The 22,997-nt window shown below is 42.5% G+C and overlaps 5 protein-coding genes and 1 long non-coding RNA gene across 7 annotated transcripts in view; 2 read left to right on the top strand and 4 right to left on the bottom strand.

Annotated features, from left to right (window-relative positions):
* The first annotated feature begins 221 nt into the window (after positions 1-221).
* On the top strand, positions 222-3,688 carry LOC105430165 (protein CDV3 homolog). The gene is made up of 3 exons (XM_011643556.3): positions 222-573; positions 1,153-1,568; positions 1,691-3,688. Exons 1-3 carry the CDS (start codon positions 397-399, stop codon positions 1,827-1,829), a joined length of 732 nt encoding a protein of 243 aa, XP_011641858.1. The 5' UTR covers positions 222-396; the 3' UTR covers positions 1,830-3,688.
* Positions 3,689-3,795: 107 nt separating this feature from the next.
* On the bottom strand, positions 3,796-6,136 carry LOC105430166 (putative gamma-glutamylcyclotransferase CG2811). Of its 2 annotated transcripts, none has more exons than XM_011643557.3 (4): positions 5,993-6,136; positions 4,851-5,039; positions 4,404-4,553; positions 3,796-4,305 (listed from the first exon to the last, which is right to left on the bottom strand). In XM_011643557.3, the coding sequence occupies exons 1-4, from the start codon at positions 6,104-6,106 to the stop codon at positions 4,138-4,140; spliced, it is 621 nt and encodes a 206-aa protein (XP_011641859.2). In that variant the 5' UTR covers positions 6,107-6,136; the 3' UTR covers positions 3,796-4,137. The 2 variants fall into 2 exon arrangements, with proteins under 2 accessions (XP_011641859.2, XP_088933241.1); XM_089077115.1 differs by lacking the exon at positions 5,993-6,136 and having other exon boundaries at positions 3,796-4,106; positions 4,184-4,305; positions 4,851-5,462.
* Positions 6,137-6,192: 56 nt separating this feature from the next.
* LOC148936762 (uncharacterized) lies at positions 6,193-7,856 on the bottom strand. The gene is made up of 3 exons (XM_089077119.1): positions 7,122-7,856; positions 6,925-7,034; positions 6,193-6,822 (listed from the first exon to the last, which is right to left on the bottom strand). Exons 1-3 carry the CDS (start codon positions 7,222-7,224, stop codon positions 6,625-6,627), a joined length of 411 nt encoding a protein of 136 aa, XP_088933245.1. The 5' UTR covers positions 7,225-7,856; the 3' UTR covers positions 6,193-6,624.
* A 6-nt stretch (positions 7,857-7,862) lies between these two features.
* LOC105430290 (uncharacterized) lies at positions 7,863-9,433 on the bottom strand. The gene is made up of 2 exons (XR_016139324.1): positions 8,291-9,433; positions 7,863-8,212 (listed from the first exon to the last, which is right to left on the bottom strand). It is a non-coding gene; the product is annotated as an uncharacterized LOC105430290 (long non-coding RNA).
* Positions 9,434-10,398: 965 nt separating this feature from the next.
* On the top strand, positions 10,399-21,889 carry LOC105430167 (LHFPL tetraspan subfamily member 2a protein). Its single transcript, XM_011643560.2, has 5 exons — positions 10,399-10,665; positions 18,178-18,360; positions 18,557-18,829; positions 19,405-19,518; positions 19,965-21,889. The coding sequence occupies exons 2-5, from the start codon at positions 18,231-18,233 to the stop codon at positions 20,105-20,107; spliced, it is 660 nt and encodes a 219-aa protein (XP_011641862.1). The 5' UTR covers positions 10,399-10,665; positions 18,178-18,230; the 3' UTR covers positions 20,108-21,889.
* The window catches only part of LOC105430173 (uncharacterized), a 36,622-nt gene continuing 34,479 nt past the window's right edge, over positions 20,855-22,997 (bottom strand). Inside the window, 1 exon segment of the mRNA XM_089077094.1 lies at positions 20,855-22,844. Within this exon segment, the coding sequence (XP_088933220.1) occupies positions 22,620-22,844 (225 nt within the window). The 3' untranslated portion in view covers positions 20,855-22,619.

Below are 22,997 nucleotides of genomic sequence, written 5' to 3'. Positions count from 1 at the left end.
CGATCATGCGCCTCGGTCTTCTGCTAGACAATCGTGATGCGACTTGCGCGATTTGCGTTTCGCGAACATGCGACGAAACGCAAATCGCGCTCGTTTCACGAAACGAAGACGAGTCCTTCCCGCGACATTCTCGAGCCAGCGCAAAATCTTGCTCGCGTGACGCCTCATTTCTCCATGAACGTTCAGTCGCGCGCTTGACTCGCGCGCGCTGGCGTTGCTGACTTCCGGTTCAGACAAGCCCATGTGGACTTGTGGACGGCCGCGGCGGCGGATGCCACGATCAGCAGTCCGTGATCAGCGTGTTCTCGGCGCGCCTGTGCTCGCACGTTCTCGTACGTCACAAATCCTTCCGCCCCGGTTCCCTTCGCCGCGTCATCCGAACTCTGTCGCGTCGCCATGACGGACCTGGACGATTTTTTCGCCAAGAAAGACCGTAAGAAGGCCAAGGGCAAGAAATTTGCTACGACCGACGAGGTCGCCAAGAAGCTGGAAGAGACGGGCAAGCGAATCGAGAAGCCCAAGCCGAAGGAGAAGCCGGCGAATCCGGAGGGCGAGGAGTCCCAGCACACCGAGGTAAGACGAGAATAGACGGTGACGGTAACGAGATGATGACGACGGGGGGATATTTGCGCGTTCTCTCGCGGAATTCCGAAACCTCGTGTCCGCGCTACGGCGCTGCCATGTTTGTTCCCACGAAGGGGAATGGTCGCGTGGAGCGACCGTCGGCGAAGACGCGTGACGGATCTCGGACGACTCGGAGCGCCTTACGTAATCGCTGGACATGCGGGATCTCGCCCACGCGCGTCGCGGCAGCTGTTTCACGCGTGCACGTGTTCTCCGAGTTTCGTTCCCCTCCCCTCCCCCTGCCCCTCCCCTGAAAAAGGGGCGAACCCGACGATTCCTCGCTCATATGTGACGTGACAGTCCAAATTAGTGGAATTTTTTTCTCGTGACCATTCAAATTTCTCGCTAATTTTAATTCCGCTCGTCGTTAATATTTAATAAATAGCACTTGTTTTATCATGGATGTGCCACTTGTCAAAGATCATATAATTTCCAGTGGACTTGGCGAATTGTGACAATGATAATTACGAATGTAAATCAGAAAGCAATACAAGAATATAAAGCAATGCTAATACATCTTGCTTTTAGGATGAGGACGAATGGAAGGAATTTGAGGAAGAGAAGAAAGATTACAGTGGTTTGAAAATTGGTGTCTTAACGGTAAATGATAGTATTGACGCAGAATCAGACGACGAAAGGGGTACTTTTGAAATCAGTTCGGATGGAGAATCTGGCGAAGGTGGCACAAAGTACACGGGACCATGGAAGAAACCAGATTTGCCACCGGAAGCACCTGAAGTAGTACCGACACCACCTGCCCCGCCTGCCGCTGCCGCCTCCACTGGAAGTAGTTATAAAGCGCCACATTTACGAAATCAACCTACGTTTGCTAGTCCACGACCACGAGGCAGAAATGTCGCTCCCGATATAAATAGTGAGGAATATTTCCCTACCCTGAACGCCAAGCCTCAGCAAAATAACGGCAGTAGCCCATGGGGCAGACGGTAAGATGGCAACCATAATTCCAATATTGTTTTATTATCGGACACCATTTGATTTTATAGAGAAGCATTACATTACAAATAGTATAGCGCGTTATACTTAATTATGTGGTTTTTAATTACAGGCGGCGAGATGAAGGAGTATTCGAGGAAGTTCGTAACCGAGGTGGAAGCAGATCGTATAACGTACCAGATTCACAAGCTCAAACGCCCAAGCTCTCCCTTGGCAACAAGTACGGCGCCCTATCGCAAGATCAGAGCTGAAAACACCTATCTGGACAGAATCAAACAATATGCAATCAATATCACATCGTCGCCCCTCCCCGCTTCGTGGCCCAACCTCGCCGAGAAAATCTATTTTCTAGACTAGGACGCAGTGTATATTATAGAATGTGTATGCACATATACACGACCCCGCGGTTTCATAAAATTTCGGGGATACTAATTCCGGTTCTCTCATCGGCGATTTTAAAGTGATCGCGGGACAGATCGTTGATCCTAGGTATTTGCACACACGTGCGCTCATGGACCTTGTAACTAACTCGAAACGAATATCGTGCATGTGCGCAAGCTTATTTTCATACCGTATAGACAACGTGATTGGAAATCGATTTTTATATTTCATTTTGTAATCAGAGCATAGTGTGTAGTATGCTGCTTCCAGGAAAGACGAATAAAGAATGGATTCTAATGCTCGAATCCTCCAAAAACGATGGACCGGAATAACGTTGTTACTGCGAGTATGCGTTCTCGTTACGTGGATTGTAGTCTAAAGAAAAAAGAGTATCATTTGTTAAGGTATTTTACGTGGTATTTGCACTTTTTTTTATACGGTGCTACTTTTGATTTAGCGTGCATAATTACTGCCACGATCGATGCCTTCTCATTGAGTGTTATCGATGTAAATAGGACTGATCACGTTGACGTCCAAACACGATATACCTCGAGATCGGCACAATTACGTCGAGATCGAAATTCGCGCAATTAATCTCGTATAGAACAATTCTGTATGAGGGCTAAATAATCTCGAAGAATCACGAGATGCTTCTTGGGCCCTCCCTCCTTCTCTCCCTCTCTATCTATCTCTCCACTTTTGAGGGAGTGTCGCTTCGCTCAAAATGGCAACGTGCGTCAACGAACGAAAATTTCTAGATAAATTAATTAAGGCATATATAAAAATATGTATGTATATTATTAATCGAATTTCGCGGGGCTGGGCTTTGGAACGGCGCGGAAACAATAAAGATAACACAAAGTAATAACACGAACGCAACTTTGAGTGAGAGTAACGAGGGGCATAATAGTTAATTAAAGCGCGAAACCGAAGCTACCGTGTCGCGGTGGTGTTGTACACAAAATAGGAGGGAGAAAGACATATACGCATACACTCGTGTTAAGCATAAAATGAAAATCCTATGTACACCTTTGTTGACGATTGTACAATTTTTTTTTTTTTTTTTTTTGTTGTAAGAATTTCTTTTCCAAGATGAAGAGTGTGCGGCGAATAAATATCGAATCCGTTTCTTGGGAGACGGTTTCTCATTGTTGGCGGATCCTCCTCAGCGGGGTGACGCGTGTTGTTTACAGAACGCGATGAGGAGAATGCCATACGGAAACGGTAGATAATAATAAGAATTCTTGTATAGCGTGTGATAAAATGTGATTATTTATAAATAAATTTCTTAGGATAACTCGTACGTACTGCCTCCGAGCATTTTTCTTTTAGTTTGCCGTACCGTATATCGTCGATCAGCCGATTCCCGAAGCGTAACGCTCGGTCACTCGTGCGCGAGCCGGCTTGGCCGATCGTCTTTCCATGAATGCGATTTATGTCGGAAACGATGCAGATAAATAACGCGTTGTAGCGCCAGAAGAAATTTAAACTTAAGCACACGGCGGAGAAACGCGCAATACCCGGTGCCTCTTGGAGACAGTTTCAAATTGATTTTTGGTCGCCGCGGCGACGCGGACTAGCCTGCCCTTTGTTACAGAATAGTTGAGATACAATAATTTTATCGCTACTGTTACATGAGAGCGAGCGATAGAATGACAGGAAGTGAGAGTGCGCGAAAGTGTGGGATGCGAGCGTACGTGGCGTATTTAATAAAACTCAATCACCGAGATATTTTCGTGCCAATTTCTTCCGTTCCTTCATTCGCAAAATCCTATTTTATATATCATTGTCGGCTAATTCTCTCTATTCAAGAATCTGAAAAAATTGATTATTACATTGTTAATGCAGAAACAATTGTCATTACACCGAATATAAAACAATTTTATACATATATACACATATAAATAATATAATTTTTATCTATAATTAAATTTGGAAGAGAGAGATGGAGTGTCTCCCTAGAAATACAATTTTATGTTATTGTGCGAGCGATACAAGATAACATTATAAGTCACTCGTTACTTTCTGCGTCGTCACTTTCCTCGAATCGTTTATTCCGAAGATTAACAGTACCGTGGGATAGAGTGTTTGCTATAATCCAATCGAATATTCAGAGAACGTCGTCGAGACTCGACGCATCCTCGTCGCTGCAAAGAGACAAAAGCCGCCGGCAATGATTTATTGAACATCCTTTCTGTGATCGTAGGACGGATCGCGGACATACTTTTCGCAGTACTTTAACCCGTGACTTCCATTGTTACTATAAGACTCATACATGGGGCCATCCAGTAGAGAAGATCTGTATTTTGGCAGAAAGTATATCCAGGCTCTCGTCGACTCACTTACCTGAATGAGGGAAAGGGATTGTTAGAAAAAAAGCACAGATGTTTGTCGCATTTGATAAAGTATTAATACTCGATAATGTTCGACATCCGTCGAATTACCTCCTCGAAAGTCTTTTCAGGTTTGAGCGCAGATTCCGGCGCTAGCAAGACCTTCTCTTCTGTTCGTTCATAAAACTTAGGGTGCTCCTCCAGTTCGTCCAATCTTGCCAGCATATTGGAGTCCATGTCATATATTTCCCCAAGTACGTACTGCTTAAAAAGAAAAACGTCGCAATCTTTATTACGAATGAAGATTTTTTTTTTTAGGAAATTAAAATTACAAATAGTAGAATCAAAATAAAAGGGACAAGAGGATTCATGCTTTTCTAATTCTTTGAAATATTAATTAATTTATATTTTTTTTATATTTTTTATCTTTTTTTAATATTAAAAAACAGAAAAAGATAAAAAAAATGAATTAAATCAAGATCAAAATTAAATCTACATTGGTAGATATAAATGGACATTAGTTTTTAATTTTTTTAAACATTTTTCCTCCTAACTCACGTTGCCGACGTCGGGTTTCTTGAGCAGAAAGGGAATGTTGTACTTCGTGGCGATCACCAAAGGATACGGGACCGTCGTCCTGCCGAGGCCCAGGAACTTGGCGTAGCCGTTCGCTGCGTCCTTGATGAGTCCGTGATTCGGCTCGCCTCGCTTCAACGTGCCGTAGACGAACACACGGTGGAGCGGGCTCTTGAACAGGTTTTCGTACATGACGAAAGTCGCGGGTTAGCCTTTTTTTTTTCACACGTGACTTCCGGCCGATGGCATCGCGACCGGATGTGGAGCCGCGCGTCGGTGATTTACACCGTCGCGTGCGATCAATTCACGCGTCGTAACCGCGTTGGGTTACGTCAGAAAGTTTGCGCTATCTAATCCAAGAAACACGCCGATAAGGATCACCGAAGTTCGTATTTTGTATTTTGGAAACAGCACTGCGACACACCAGTTGGAGACGATTAACAAAAAAACTGTTCTTTGAACAGAAATGTTTTTTCGAACTCGCACTCAAAAAAATGTCCGAAATTGCTCGAATCGCAATCAGACAAAGGAAAAAAAAAAAAAAACATAGACTACAATAACTCACGATGATAACGTCACGTAACGAATTGGACGGACGGTGACGGCGGATCAAATTTTAACGCTAGATGTCGGCATTGTCGGTCGGCGCGATTATTTGTAATTTCTTATTTTCTCGTCACGTAGTAAAACGCAATTCGATTTTTAATAATATAACACATGCTAAATTAAAAATATCTATTATAGAAAAGTAGCATGTGAATAGTTTGGAAAACTCACTCGTTTTATTATATAAAATGTTTATTACGCTACGATAATATCTAATGAAAAAATTAATTCAAATCTAATTATGTAGGCGCACACACGAAATAGGCGAACAATTCCAATAACTTTGACGATTTTATTCTTTTATATTTTATTTTTTATATTTTATTTTTATTTCACTCTAAACACAAATTCCGAACAGATACAAAAATAGCATCGGACATTTGCATCAAATTGATCGCAATTTGAGGCGGATTACCATTATTTTTAAAAACGTTGATCGTTTAAAAATAACATAGACTGGCGAAACAAGATATCCGATAGAATTATTAACTTTAATAAAACTGCAGCTCGCTTATTACCTCGGCCACTGAGTTCACATCCAAAACTTTCCTCGATGAATGAGAATAAAAGGAATCCAACTCTATAACGGCGATGTTAACGAGTATGGTAACGGCGGCGACGTGCACCAACATTTTCGTGAAGTGCAACGACCGAAAATGACAGTGCGTCTTGGCACGCTTACGCGTGCATCTTGGCAGCTCGTGCTTGGATACCCTCGGCTACAGAGGGTATCGCGTAGTGGGCATTACGAAAGATAAGATAAGAATTCTCATCCAATAAGATCCCCGAACAATTGCACCATCGCCGATCGCGCCACCCAGTACGACGGTGAACCCAATTGGCGAACGCCAATTGGAAATCTAAATGTGAGGACCCTGAAAAAGAAAAAAACTTTCTAAAACGACTTCGATTTGATCTTAGAAAAAGCTAGGCGAAACCAATACCAGCCGACTATTGACCGAATGAAACTGCGGACAACACTTTTTATACAACCCTTTCCTTAGGCACGTGATCATAGACACGTGATCATGTGCTGTCAGCTTGTACTGGCTTGTACATTCTCGTTTAAAAGAATTAGAAACGAACGTTTCCACACAAAAATTAAATAGTTAATTAAAGAACAACATGTTCCAAGTTTCATCAGATAATATTAAAAATAGGAGAGTCTTAATAACATTGAAATTAACAATCGTACGCTGATTTTTTTCCGCAGGGCTTCACTTTCCATCGATACGATGGAATCCTCAATGTCCTTAAAATCCACGTCCTTTATCATTTGATCACCTTGTCGCTTGCGACACAAAAGGCGAAATGTTGTCCAGTCTTCATTCCTTTCGATGTCATTACCCTAATTATAGAAAGAAAGAAACAGAAAGGAAGAGAGAGAAAGCTTGTGAAGTATAGATAAAAGTCTCCTTAGTACATTGATGGTGCGTATAATAAAGATTACTTCCAAAAATACGTGTAGCAATCCTCTGCTGCAATCGCTTAATAGCATATAATCCTGATAGCGCAAACACGACACCAGTTTCTTCAGCGTCTTATTTGTCAGGCGATTAACTAGACGCGAGCACATTATAATTTGCAATCATAAATCGTTCATATTCAATGAAAACTAGTTGATATATAGCATAATAAAAAGCTTACAGCTTAAGCTCAAGTGTTGCAAATTCAAATTTCCACTCGCCATTATGCAGCCGCTTATCGCTATGGTTTCTCTTGTAAATGGATGGCTAGTAGTATTATCCATGAATTTTTCTGAGATCTAAAAATTTATATTTTATATCTTTTCATATTTATATCTTTTAATAGCTATCTTTAATATCTTTCGATAACACTGATTACCGAAAATTAGCAATAAAAATTAGCAATGTCGTTATTATTATTATTATTGTTGTTGTTGTTGTTGTTATATCATATTATATTATATTATTACAATACTTGAGTAGGACTGTTTCGATGTCGAAGAATTAGCTTGAACCTTGTTTGAATCCATGTTCGACGAGTTACCCTGACTCGCTGCATCTTTGAATTATCATAAAGCGAATTTTAAAATAACTCAGGCAGCATTAAACGTACTTCTTTTAGAATTCTGAGTCAGATTTTGGCCTTGCCACGTTTTACCATCCTTTCCTCGCTCCGTGATAGTTTCTTGAACATCTCGACTATCCAGCTACATATATAACAATTATTTATTTATTAATGAACGAAGTAACATCACGAGATAATCTATCAACCTTGCTCTCCAGTTCGATAAATCTACGACGTCGAAGGTCAACGATCTCCTCGTGTGTCAATGAAGACCTAGCGCGTTACGTTATTAAAGATAGCGACCTAAATTAATAAGTCTATTCAATTTAATCGTTGTTACTGTTAAAAATACATGCAAAGCTCCTGGATTATCAGTGAAGCGCCGTCGTCTTGTATCTTGTTTCCGGTTAATACCACGCTTTGCAGAGATCTATAAACACATTCAGCGAACATTACATTATATAAACTTTTGCGCGCAGAGAGGCATTAAACGTATTAGAATTCTGACAAATTAGCAACTACATGACCGATTAGTTCGGAGCATCGCAGCGAGATACTCGGCACCATGGTCCGTAATATCGTTGTCCGCCATATTAAGAGCGATCAATTTTGGGTCGTCCGACGGGTCCCGATACTTCAACTCGTTCGCGATTTTTTGTATGCCGTTATCGGATAACTTACACATCCTTAGCGAAAGATAACGCAAACTGGAACACAAATTTTTCCGTGAAGCGGTTGTCGCTCGATCGAGAAATGGAATATGGAATATGGAGTATGGAATTCACTTTCTGGCAGGAGAGCAGAGCAAATAATGATTCTCCTGCGCATTCGGATTGTTGTCTAGATTCAGATCGTCCAGACATTTGAGTTCCGTCAGCATTTGTGCTATCAGCAGGATACCGCAGGCATTTATCTGACAATTGGGCAACCTGGCGAAAATTATCACGCAATTATGACGTTGTCGTATATACGTCACGTGTAAGTTACATGGCTGATGACGGCTTTAAGTTTTGTCTTACTTAAGCACCGTGACAGTGTTATATTTCTGCAGCGTAGTACTCAGTGCATCAAGGATGCAAATCGATATTTCCTGTCGTGCAACATGAAAAACGTTACGGGCACATAAATGCGAATACTTTAACTAAGATAAGCGGTTAATGTATTTTCACGACTTATCTTTACATTCCAGTTTCTGTACGTTCTCCATCGTTTTAGGATTCTCGAAAGAGACGTAAAAGATAGGGATATTTTTTTCCAACTTGAGTCTAAATCGTGACTTTTAATATACGATTTCTACGAAATTATTCGAGAATGTTCAAGATACTTACGTTTTCGGTTCAATTTTTACGTATTGTTCCGTGTCATCTCTCACCTATGAAAGTGTAATGTTGTGTAATAATAATTAACTATCTACGTATGTATGTTAATTATTCAATATGTGGCATAGGTGGATCTGTAAATTTACTATAAAACTAGGTAACGGTTCTACATTATTTTCTTCGCAATACGTCAGAAATTCTGTGATAAAATTTTCCAGAGACATCCTTCTCGACTAATCTATTATAACAAATAATACTGAAGATCATAATGAAAACATATAATTATTTTAATTTTACAAATATCTTTAACCATCTCCTTACAATTTTCTTTAAAAAATTAACCATAAATCGAGATGCTTTTTCTCTTATTGACTCGTGTTTGCTTTTTCTGCTTGTCATATCTAACCTTCTAACATTATTTATTCTGCAGCGAAGAAAAACAAATGACGAAAAATATTCAGTAGCATTCATATCGCTTCATACTTGTATTTATATTCTGATATATTAAACTAACACAACTTTTAAGAATTGCAATTTCCGAATTTATTACATTTAAAGATTTTAACGCATAAATCTAGACTTATGAAAATAAAATAGGAGAATGTAAGTAAAGAGATTTATTTATTAAAAATTTCAGGAATTTTTCAAGAATTGCACTTTTTGCAGTAATTTTTTTTTTTATATGAACTGACCGATAAAAAAAATTTATTCATATTTAATGTCATTGGATGATTGCTTTTTTTTTTTAAATTAAAAATTCTCAATTTTCCATATTTTATCTTGTAATCAAGAGTCGAGTCTCCCTCGACACGCATCGTAAATTCGTAGGGCGCCTATGGCGTCCCTCGCTACCAACGACGTGTAATCTGATGCTCGGGAAACATAGGGGTGACTAGCCCCTACGGGGACCACACTCGGGGTAGAGGAGAGAAGCGGGGAAAAATCATTGGGAAAAGTATCGAACGAACTCTGACGCGTGGTTGCTTAACAGAAGGTGGTGAGGATCGAGTCGCGCGATAAAGGACCGGTCGTCGGGCTTTCGAGGGATTAAAGTCTGTAATTACGGGCGCCGCGGGGACGAATTACCAAAATGATTTATTGTTAGGGACCAGAACGGCACCGCGAACGGCCACCATAAAACTTCGGGCCACGATCGATGACACATATCTCGTATGTCGTGACGATGGGAAATGAAACGGTGTCGTCATCAAGTCGATGCCACGCGAAGAATCCAATTTGTCGACGCAACAACGAAACACATTTGATTATTTTTTTTTTTTTTAAAGCCCTTTTAACTGTCCTTTAAAACGATTATACATTAAATGTCGACAACGAACGTTCATCCGAATAACTATCCAAGATGTAAACATATTGCTCGACATTTCTTGTCGAGTTATTGAAAAAGATTATTTGTCAAATTTTGATTCGTTCTCGATTCTTTTCGACGCGTCCTTCGAAAATTTTACATACCGCCGCGAGCGCGCGTCCGTCGTCCCGCTCGTGATCTATCATCGGAATGAGATTGATCGGCCAATTCTGCCCCCGCTTACGTACATACGGCGGCAGACAAGTTCGCGTTATAGCGCCGCTCCGTCGAACACCGCGCGTTCTTCAGTCGTGCCTCGCGCGTCCAACGAGCCGCACGCGAGGTGGATTATGTGCGCGTTTCGAGTTCACGATTAGGCACGTAAAATCGGCAGATCGGCAAATCGCGCGTGTTCCTCCGAAACCGGTGGTCTCCGGTGCTCGATACGTTAAAACGCGAAGACTCGCCTCATCATCGCCGGTGAAACGCCGATCCCCATAAAGCCATGGATTAAACACGGAGGTGGGGCGAATAGGTAAACCGCATTGTTTCAAAATCGCTGTGTCTCTTGTGTCGTCATCCAATTAATATAATTCCCTAATTAAAGAATATACATCTAATTGCAATTGTTTGTAACTTTCAAGCAGCGTTTCTCGCGAAATTCCGGACGGTGGAAATCTCGACGAGAGAGTAATAATTATCCGACGTGTTTCTCATGTTACTCGGTGAGATCGGAGCGAAACAAAAATTTACGACTGCGCCAATCCGTTGCGGAAGGGATTAAGGGATTACCATTACCTTCTCGTCGTGCAAAATCGTTGCTCGTTCGCTCGCTCGCTCGCGTTCCGTTAGCGAGCATCCCTCGGCGATTGCATCGATTTACGAGTGTTTACATCACGATGTCAGGGCGCGCCGTAATCGCCCGGTATTATGAATTATGCATCCACCGGAGTGGTTTCGAATTTCCTCCCGATCCGCTTCGGCCCTCCGCACGCGGGGAACACGGCTCGCTGCTCGCGTTCGCGATCGTTAATATTAATTTCGGCCGGCGGTAAATTGATACAAATAGGCGACGGACGCGTTCGTCAATTAAACGGCGCACCGCCTTGTCGTCGGCAATTATGTTTCATGGACCAACCGGCGAGTTTCTTCTAGATTCCATATTAATCTTCGGAACGCTTACCGAGGTCACATCTGCGTTTGTCTCGGAGGGATATTCGACAAATGATAAAAAAAAATGAGATGTGTAGGTGAAGTTTAATCTGTGAACGAAATCAGTTTTATTTACAGTTTGAAATAGAAAAAATATACAGGCGCTCGTGATGATCGTGACTTTGGAATTATAATAATAATCACCGTAAAATGTTTTATTTTATTCCGGATAATACGAGAGAGAAGGTGGAAGAGTTCTTGAATGAATGTGTGTCTTAAATTTCTCGAAGCTCAGAATTTCCACCGCGATCTCAACCGCGGATTAGCTTTCGCGCAAAAACGCGGAGAGATCTTCCAAGATCAAATCGTATTTCCAGATGTTGCCATGATGCAGCTCGGTGCAGCCGGTCTCTCGCTTGTTATGCGACCGCTCTTGTAAATTTATCTTGTCCTTTTTTTTTCAACGCGGAAGGGGGCTGTTTGCTCTTCTTTTCTTTGTGAATGGAATGCGAGCGACTCATGTCTAGAGAACTCGTTGAACAAAAGGGTGTTTCCCCCGCTTTCTGTGGGGGACCGGGCCCTTTTCTTCTCGGCTGTCAAGTAGGTCAGAACGCTGGATACACGAGACATGGAATGGCGAGTGAATCAAGCCATTTGAAGAACTTGATTCGAAAGACACGAGTGTATTTGATAAAACGGAAAAAGAAATTTAAGAAAAACGTTACAATACAGTGCAAGTTTTTATTGCGTTCTACTCATTCTATCATCGAGAAGTACAACCAATGTCCATCATAAAATTATCAAATGATTTAGACAGAGAAATTCTGCAAATAGGTAGGAATGCATTCTTTATTTTTCCTATATTGCGGCAATTAATCTGTTTTTGTAGCTGAACACTCGTATTTAAGATAATATACATACACATTTTATATATATATATATATTTGAGGTTTGACAAATGCGAGATAGAAAGTTTAGTCGCAATTCAGTGCAGGAACAGAAAGCAAAGCTAATGACAGAATAGATCGAAGGCGCGAAGTGAGTTCTCACGAGTGTCACGCCCACTTAATCGGGAAATCCGTTCTTCTCCGTTCTTTCGAGAGCCCTTCCTCAAGTAGCAGCGTCACGCGTGAGCGCGCATTATTTAAGCCGACGTCCGCGAACGGTAATTAAAATGCGCCGCGAGTTTCGTTTCACGCAAATGCGCGAGCCGACCGAGCACGTGGCAGGCTGCGAGCGAGCAGAAGAATGAGCTGTAGGGAAGAGTAATGGCCGCCAATCGAATCGGCTGCTTTTATGAGCGTGGACACTTAAAGACACTTCCGATGGAACGGGAGGGAAGAAAGTCAAGTTTCGAGAACGTCTCATCCCCGAACGAGAGGACGGGGAAACTGAAAATGGAGGAAAGTAAAAGGAAGATCGAGATAACGATTTTACGATTGGCGTGGTTTTTTTTCGGCTGGAGCTCCTCCATTTCTGAATACATGAATTCTAATTTACGGACAGATATAAGGAGTTTTAATTTATGGGGGGGGGGTTTAGTTTCATGCGACCGTACCCTTTTAGCATATCAGGCGCGTATTGTCCGTCGCGAATTTTTCGTTCTCTCGCAATCAAGTCGAACGGAAGTGGTAGTAACCCAGAGAGGGACAGGCGGTCGGGACGTTTTACATTCCGTGGGTGTTTTCCCTCGTCTCTCTCGCACCTCCTCCTTCTCCTCTTCTCTCTCCTTTCTTCTCCCACTCCCGTCGGCCGTTCTTCTGTCTATTGCTCCTATCTTGTCCTTTCTTCCTAGCCTTCTCTCGGCTGGTTCGAGACCAGCATAGCCAGTCGCTGTGTCATCGAGGCTCGATACATCATAAATATAAATTGGCTGGGCGTTCGTGCGTGTGCACGCATAAATGAAGCCGCCTGCATGCGTGCGTGCGTGCGTGCATGCCGTGCTCCCGAGCAACGTTAGAGAATGTTAATGTTAACCGGCAGCGATGCACACCAAAAATGATGAACGAACTCACCTTGATGTCGAGGAATTTCGCCTTAATATGCTTTGCCGGATTACGGAAATACGAGAGCTTAACAAAAAAAGAGTAGTGATCGCGCGCAAGGGCAGCCTGTAATAAAATTTATCAATTTATTAATAATCAATTAATAATTTATTAATAAAATAAATCTGAAAAATTTGCTATCTCTTTTCTCGAGAATCCGTACGTGATTTATATATAATATTTTACATGAAATAAAACGGCCATCCCGCTGATAAATATAATCTACTTCCCGTATTTCTGCTGAGGCCTCCATCTTTCTGGATCCCTCTGGTCTGGATTTATCTCACTCGCAGAACCGACGGCATCGTGACTCCGAGTGCGTCGCGAAACAACGAGATCGCGTGAGCGCCCCTTCAAGAGCGCGGAAATAATCTCGATTTCGAGCAACCGCGGTGATTAACCGCGTTCGCAGAATCGCCCGTGGGTCCGCTTCAAACCGCAACGCGCTCCTCTGCGCGTTCGAGATCCCCCCCCCCCCTCGCGTCTCCTTACTCTCTCTGGAGGGAGCCCGCGAGCACGTCGTCTCATCTATTCCTCTTTAAACGCACGACGGACGCTGGAAGAAAGCGTGGCTAAAACGGGCAGATCTAATCGTGCTGGCCTTGCGATCGCCTTCGGCGATTAGTGCCGCGCGCGCAGAAATATGCACGCAGATGCGGGCGGCGAGCGTGTGCTCACTTCCTGAGGCGCGAGATAAGCTCGTTAACGGCGCTTGTATGCGTGTATGTACAACCCGAGAGAGCGCGGCAAGTGCCGCTGATAAACTTGACGGATCGTTTTCAGCGCGTGTCCAATCTAAACACCATACACGCTCGGGCTGATTATAAGATCGAGTAATGTAACACGGGATGTCACGGGAGTTCGTATCGAGAAATCCTCATTTTTTTTTTTTTTTCACATGACATTTTGCATCTCGTAGAATATTTTGTTCTGAAAAAAACGTAAAATTCCTAATATATTTTTTGCTAAAATTCCTAATATACTTTTACTTATTATCGATTATTACCGCGCGATTTACTATCGCGAATAATTATCGATTCAGAAAAAAATAATTAAAAGCTGAAATCGTAGGAGATTCTCTTCGACGGATCGCTCGCATGCTGGACCTAAAACCGATCGGCGACGGTATAATTTTAATCGCCGGGCCTTCAATGTCGGTCGGCGGCGGAGATCACCGTTAGGCCTTCATGTCGTCGTCGTCGTTTCTTAATTATCCTGGTTGTTAGAATTACGCCGGACTGCTGCATCGCCAGGCATTGCTTATCACGCGTGAATTCTTACTGAACTCACACGCGGAAGCAATCCCTTGCGCGCATCATGCATTTCCGGTTGATTGGACTCCGATAGCTGCCACTGATATCAAAGGACAAAAAGCCAGTTTGATCTGTCAAACGACATGTGTCACTTTACAATAAGACACTGAGCATATTCATCAGACTTTTTCCGTATCACACGAGATGATTTTTACAGTTCAATTACATTGTACGTGAAATTATATTTTATAAAATTTCATAAAGTTTCTGCGATAATTCGTATTACTCCAAACGTAATTGTATTTAATTCTCTGTTAGAGACCTCGCTTGAGAAATGTTTCCGCGTATGCTCGTGGCACAATGATCAATTGGGCACGTTTGGGTTCCGCTTGTCCTGGATATACACGAGTCATGTTGCACGAGTCATAACGCGATTAGGAGGCTAATTATGTCTCATGTTAGATTTTCTCTGGATGGAGACAAGATCGGTCGCACGTTCGGCCTATAAGGAATTGCGCTAAATCATTATGGATAAAATCGATAGTAAGCGAGACGTCGAAGCTGGTGAAGCTAAGGAGATGAGGTAAAGGTAAATCTCTCTCTCTCTCTATCTCTCTCTTCCTCTCCTCGTAGACTGGATCTGGAAGTGGACGGAAGGGAGAGGACGAAAACAAGAGATGCGAGATGCAAGGGAGCACCTGTCCAACAGCTGCCTCGCATATGGCGCTGATGGTACACTCGCGAGATTATGTAAGGAGAGTAGGTGCCTTGTTTTCAGACGCTGGAGGTTCTCTCGAAATAATTAAAATGATTTGACTTGAATCCTCGTCGTGTTATTCCAGGGCGACGGATCTCTTAAAGATCTTCCTTCTTCGGACAGATGATTCTTTTACCACAGCTCTTTGTCGCGACGCTGTCTCCTCTCTCTCGTAATTTTTATAATATCTTTATGCAATCGAGCGATAAATTAGAAATCCATTCTGGATCCTTTTGTATTTCTTTTTTGCAAAAGGTTATACATAATATATTTTGGATCCTATTGAATGTAAGAACCGTCCATGGCGTCTGAATTTCTCATTCGGCTCACGCATCTTCGCGGAATGCAATATTCTCCCTCCTCTTTTCCAGCCGTTGCACAGACGCTCCGACCATTAGTCATCCGCCAATGGGTCCTCTGTCCGGTAACTCACGGCCGAAAAGCCGTAAGTCAACGGAGAATGCTGCTAATAATCTGCTTGTAAGCTCTGACCTCCGGCGTTCGCGCGGTCGATATCTCGCCGCGATAAATCCATCCTCCTCTCGCGAAAGCGCATTCGCGCGAATCGCGCGAAAAGCGTTTCGCGAGTCAAGCGCGCTCGAAGGTGCGATCAAAGGCGCGCCTACGGATGAACGATGATAATTAAATTGATATCGAGTCGGGAGGAATTCCGCGTGAATTCCGCGCCGCAGGCGTCAAGATACCTCGGTACGGGTTTGAGGATTAATTCACGACTCGGTGGTTCACGCGCGTGCGCGCGCGCGCGCGCGCGCGATCTTGGCGAAAGGGGCCCCGCACGGGGCCCGTATCGCATTATAAGTAGGCGTGGCAGCGTTACACGTAACAATGAAGCCGGCAATTAAAATAAAAAAAAAGGAAAAGGAAAAACGCGCGGCTGCCTGCTCGAGTGGACTCGCGTAGACAGCAGTCGGCCCACGCGTTCACCGCCGCGTTTGTCTCTCCCCGTTCCGAATCCCATAGATATTGTCAATTAAAGCACGGCTCATTAATTCCCAATCACACGCGAGGGCGGACCATTGTAATGGGACGTCGAAACAAAGAGCTAAACGCGATGGAAAATCGTTTAAGTGGAAGCGATAACCAGCTCTCGGCGACGCCGGCTATAGCAGCTGATTAATTATCGTAATTAATCTCTATTATTAATTATCATTTAATGAATAATGTGCCGGGAGGCTAGGTCGATATTCTTCTCATAATTATCATTCTCATAATTATCTGGAGATAATGATTTGATGCAGAGAGAAAAATAAAGCTCGCGATTTTTATGGTCATTGAAGTGCAGAAGGAATCGATTAATCTGGGTTAAAAGAACGCTTTTTTAAGACTCTCGCGATACGTCAACGTCAACGTCTTAGAGAGAGAGATTCATTTATGTTGCTGCGGGGTTCAAGTCAGCAAATATAAACAGCGATTAGGGAGTGATCCTAAGCAAACACACTTCGTGAAGTGCTTGCGAGTCGCGGGCAATGAGTGACAGAAATAAAAGCTACAACAGCACCAACGAATTTCTTTAATTTTTATGACGATGATATCGCCACATATATTTTGTTTTTCCATAAATAATCCTTTCAATATATCTAACTTTCTAAAGCGAATTTTCACACACACGGTTCCCGAAAGCAAATCTTTAAACTCGCAAATTCGTGTGGCTGCTCCAAGAATTCAAATTTCGAGGACGTTTCTTTGGTGTTCGACGTATGGTCGCGTCTTGATTCTTGCCGATTTCGTTGCCGGTAAAGATCAAAGTAGATCTTTCGATTGATGGTGAGAGGGCTATGGCGATTAAAGTTTGCGGGTTTGAAGAGCATAAGAGAATCTCGAGAGGCAAGAGAGAGAGAGAGAGAGAGAGAGAGAGAGAGAAAGAGAGAGAGAGAGTGGTCTTGAACAGCACGTGTGGCATAAAAGGCGAAAAGGCACCGCCCATGAGCAGGCCGGAAAGAGAGAGACCTGAGCTATTCCGATTAAAAGCTAAAATGGACGAGGCATGATTGTTTCGAATTAATTTTTTTCGTAAATTATTTTTTGTTACGAAAGAGGAAATATTCAACATCCCACGCTCCGATTAGATTAGAATTACATTTAACTGCTTTAGTCGGTAAAATTATGAAGAATTTCCTTTTGCCTTTCACGTTGGAAAATCGAAAACATTTTTCCGAGATAAAAATTTAGTTAAATAAAGTTTTATTTTATTCCGCTATTCTCTGATCGAAGAAAAAAAAAATTACTATTGACGAAACCGTTCCTATCTCCGGGAACGACCGCAAAAATCTGATCTCAGTCGATCACGAACAAGACGTCTCACGACGACGTCCGTTCGTCCGTGATTCCACGGTTCCGTGAGCTAGATCCAAGGATCGAGTGATTTTTGTGACCGGCGCGCGAGGATTTCTGCCCCCGTGCCCTTTCACGATTTCCGTGGAATCAGAATAAAAAGTCGAAACTGTTAGCCGCCGCGCCGTAACCCGAGATCTGTGTGCCCTACGTGTTTCGGCCCGCACCGCGGCCGCACTTTTAATGCCCGCGCCCGAGGAAGGTGAAACCTCAAGTAAACAACGGCGCGCAACGTTTTCCTCGAAATACATGTGAAAGGCGATTATTCCATCGCGGCTCTCCGAACACGCTCATTAAAAACCGAGTCTCCGAATCTCGGTCGAGACGAGAAAAGAGCGCAATCGCGCTAATCGCCGAAACACCGAACTCTCTACTTACGCGGGAATCCGAAGAGCTCTTGCGGCCTCTCAATCGCCGATTAACATCCGTTACGTTCATCCGTAGATATGAAACTTACGACGGATCGATATCGTTGTTTTTTTTTTCAGATACAATCGGGTGATCTAAGAATGACATAGAGCGGAATCGATCGGTCGGCAGGATGTGCTACGTGATAGTCACCGGACGTAGTCTACTGTGGACACTCTTGTCTCTGGCAGCGTTGATGGCAGTTTTGTCGGGCCTCATCACTCCCAGATGGCTCGTGGGACCACCGACGATTAAGGATACGAGTAAGTATCTTTTTTTTTTTTTTTTTTTTTTTTTTCAACCGAAACGACATTCGCCATACGTAATTGCCGATCATCGAGTTGAGTATCTCCCTAATCCACCGTTGTCATACGGCAGTTCAACATCTGTCGTTTGCCATCGAAAAAAATTTGTAGTGGATCATCGACACCATCGTTGATTTGTTTTCTAAAATTTTAGAGAACGGCACGGAACTGTACACGCCAACCGTCGGAATCTTCAATCGCTGCACAAGATTATTCGGCAAGACGCACTGCGCGAATTTCAACGTCGACGGCTTCGCGACGGACCCCAATGTCTTCCCGGGATGCTGGAAGGCGTCCCTGTTCTTCCTGTCTGCGGGCCTGGCGGTGATGTCGGTGACCGTGGTGGCCGCTCTACTCGGATGCTGCGTGCAGAGCATCGGCCGCAAGAGCATCTTCAATCTGGCGGGAGTGGCGCAAGCCGTTGCCGGTAAATGTTGCTCTCCTCGATGCGAGGGAATCGAGATGACGAGATGACGAGACGATGCAACCCCGACTAAGCTCCTTAGCTCACGGGCGAAATAATCCTCGAAATGATGGGCGATGTATGTTTTTATGTGTTACAAGAGGTCTCTTTCTCTTTTTATTACACACATATAAAGAGAGATTTGAGTTCCTACGCACGTTTCTTTCTTAGAAATTGTGTTTCGCCGATATACACAAAGCTCGCCCTTCTCTCGATGACGGTCGACGTTAGCAAGAGCGGATTAGCGATGCGGATTTTCGAGGATAATGATCGCTTCGATCGCAGCTGGGTATTCCGCGTGCGTAACGTGCTTTTAGCCTAACAATGGTATCTCCGGAGAGCGCGAATGGCGCAACTTTCATTGTAGCGAAAGGTTGTGCCCGGAATAATCAACGAGCATACGCAATGTTTTAAAAAGTGATGCCGTTGTCACGGTTCGAATAACAACAAATCAGATAATTGGAAAACGCATCTGTATAAAACATGTGCTTTGTACATCATTCTAGTTTCGCGTACATCATTCTAGTTTATTTCCATAGGAATACTATACCTCTTTGGGATGATCCTGTATCCCGCCGGATGGGGCGCAGAAAGGGTGCAAAGGATCTGCGGTCCTGAAGCCGACGCCTTTTATCTTGCTAACTGCAGTCTTGGTAAACTAAATACTGAAATATTTAACATTAAAAATTCTTGTAGAATCCAATTTTTTTCTAAACAATTACGATGACGATTTAAAAAAACAATTAGCTCAAGCGAGTTATAGAGTTTCCGTTTATAGGATAATAAAATTAAATTAGATTAATCTTGATCGAAAATAAATTAAAGTCATAGGTTATAAAAAAAGATTATTTCTGCAGATAGAGTCTCTTAGCAGTATTATTATCATCTCCGTCTGTGTTGCTTTCTAAATTCTTTTTAAAAAGAGTTCAATTTTTTTTCCAAGTATAAATGAAGATTTCAGTTCCGAGAATAGTTAGGCCATATAGTAGACTTTCCGATATATACAAAATAATAAGATTAGATCAGATCAGCCGCGATCGAATTAAATTAGATCTCAGGGTTCTCCGCGGGATATAAAAAGAAGAATCGTTTCTTCCAGGTTGGGCGTTTTATAGCGCGGCGATCGGTGTCGCTCTCACCTTCGTCTGCGCCGCCTTCAGCGGACAGGCGGAGAAGTCGACGGCCAGCGACAAGGTCCAGGACAAAATGAACGAGGGAAAGACCCTAATATGCTTAGCCTGAGCGTGCAAATAAAATCAGCGAGGGGTCCAGTCTATAACGGGTGCCACGATGCAAAACGTCGAAATGGGATATTCGAAGAAGGCCAACAGAACCAGAAAGCATATTCACCTCGTTGTGTTCATCGCGTGGTAGAAACGGAGAAAAAAGTTTTGTCGTGAAATTGTTGCACGATCGGAATAATCAATCGCGGGCCCGTGAGAGGAATGAACATTTTACCGAATGTCATACGCGAAACATTCACACGAAGATAAAATATCACATTGTACTTACCGTCTTCCCATATTCACCGTAATTTATACGAACGCCTGTGGTGTTCGCAGAGAAAATTCCTATTTTATATCTTATACATGTACATTATACATGTACTTCTATATATCAAAGAGAAATATAAAATGAATTGTGGATATTCGAGTTTTGTTCACTCGATGTAAATAAGGTGAATATACTGTCGCAACGAGAGAGAATATATTTAACCATGATGTCTTTTTTCCTTTTTCTCTTAAGCACTCGCTCGTCTGATTGACTTTTCACACTGTTGCTGTTTTGGAGCACGCTTGATTGATAAATAATGGAATTTATTCATTTTATTCTCGCTTATCAACAGATATTTTATGAAATTCGGTCGCGAATGTATAACTTAAATAGATATACATGTACATGAGATTATCGGCTGTCATAGTCGACTTATGTACACATGTATAAATAATGAAGGCACCAAGGGAATCAACAATAAATTACTCGGATAAATTTGTACAAAAATTTCGAATAAGACGGATGTAATCGGCAATTATAATAAAAAGATGTAACATTATAACATGTAATTCGCGATTATAATTGGCGCGCGCGCGCGCGCGCGCGTGTGTGTGTGTGTGTGTGTGTATGCGTGTAACGACGCGTGTGTAATTATTTACTTAAAGTATGAGTGTTATTTGGTTGACGATTCGCTGTTAGAACCGCTGACCATTGATTGGACGCCGAGGAGTAACACTCTATCGTACAACTACGCGAAAAAAAAGTGTGACGTGTAATGAGAGATACTCTTGTCGCAGGAATGTCAAATTCGACGGATGCGACAGCGGATGACGCGTACGTCAATCACAGTCGGATTCTCGTCGCGGAGATCCATCGCGATAATGAAGACAATACCAACTCAGCTGTCACACATTCGCATCCGATGTATCCCTCTCCTTTTCTCCGATAAATATTTCGAGTTATGTGCAATCAACGATTTATCAAATACGATCACCTTACGAGTAGTCAAAAAGTATGTGAGCCATCGAGTGCCCCTGGCGCGCTAAGTCTCGCGCGCGAAACCTGGAGACATCACATCGCTGAGAGCATTGTTGAAGAGAGCGGGATTAATTTATATGTCCACGTTTCACGCGGGAGACAGGGGATGTAACTGCACATGATCATAATTAAAACGATAATTAATAAAATAATATTTATCGCCGTGTGAGACGCGCAATATATAATAAGAATAATAGGAATCTTTTTACTCCTATCTGCTGTTGACAACACCTCTCAACGGAGAAACTTTATCGACGTTTGATAGAAAAAGCTATTAGGCGAACACTCGGCGTGAAATCGGCCTTGTGCAAATGTGAATATTCATTAATTCTATTTACATATATAAACTACGTAATAAACTGTCTGTCTAGGTTAAGGAAAATAGCGAATCACCGAAACGAAATCTATTCCAAGTAAATTAGTAAATAATGCATTTGCGTCAGAAATTGTTATATATATGTATCAAATCATTATATATGTTACAAATTCTCATCATTTTCTTTATCCTTAACCTAGACACATTTTTTGACTTTGAAAGTGCGACTGATTTCTATTAGGGAGAATTCTTGCGGGATCACGTTCGTTCTTCAGTCGCCAGTCGTTTTTAACTTACTGCCCCACACGACTAACCATCACTTATAATAATTATAAATATAAGTTAATAATGTCCGTCCGGAGACATGTAACGTAGAAAATCAATTCGGTAAAGTGCTACAGTAAATACTTCACTTTTCATTTATAAAATATCTCTATGGACAACAGACGATACATCGTTGCAGTATCGCGTTATTGCGCTAGAATACTCCGTGATATATAATCGAAGCTCGATGAAAAAAAATGATAGAGTGAAACATAAATGCTTGCTCTTCGTCAACTCATGTGTGTATATCCTCTTTCTTACTTATAGTAGTATTAAATTTTCAGCAAGTTCAACACATATTACACGATCTATCTGCTTAATACTTTCCTGTTCTTTGCCGCGTATAATTTGCGTGCGATTGGCGCGCGTACGCACGAAGGATAATATCTGTGAATAATTGTAACAAGCGAATTTGATTTTTTTGTCGAAGCTGATTACGTAGCCAAGCTCTCGGGCACAAGCTCGTCTTCTCTTTCTCTTTCTCCCATTCGAGCTGACGGTCTATACACGCTAATATTCCTTAGGAGCCGCAATGCTGATCGATTATATCGCACATTCAAGCTCCGACTTAATGGTTTATCGTTACGTTTCAGGAGCAAAAATCTCGACGGAACTGTCGGCATTTTGCGCGTTGGAGCGCATCGCTCGTCTCCGTTCCTCAATCATTTGTCGTCGCGCCTGCTCTCTCGCCTCGCGCGCCTTTTTGTTCGCCTCGCTGTTCGCGGTTGGCTTCGCTTTGTGGACTGATATGACTCGGCGTTTACCGTTCTGTTGCGAAGCTGACGCGGCTTTCTTGTCTGGCACGATCTAAGGGCACACAAAAGTGTTTAAGATGTAATTGTGAAAAATTGAAGTATTATAGAATTAGTTCATGTTTCATTTTTAAAAAAGAAATAAATTAGAAAGCTCGTATATATTTAATTATGAATATATATAAAATTCGGTCGATAATCAATAATA

This window comes from Pogonomyrmex barbatus, unplaced genomic scaffold (genome assembly GCF_055798465.1).
Source record: "Pogonomyrmex barbatus isolate J1 unplaced genomic scaffold, ASM5579846v1 scaffold2, whole genome shotgun sequence".
NCBI classification, from domain to species: Eukaryota; Metazoa; Arthropoda; class Insecta; order Hymenoptera; family Formicidae; genus Pogonomyrmex; species Pogonomyrmex barbatus.
This window is presented reverse-complemented; position numbering and strand designations above follow the sequence as displayed.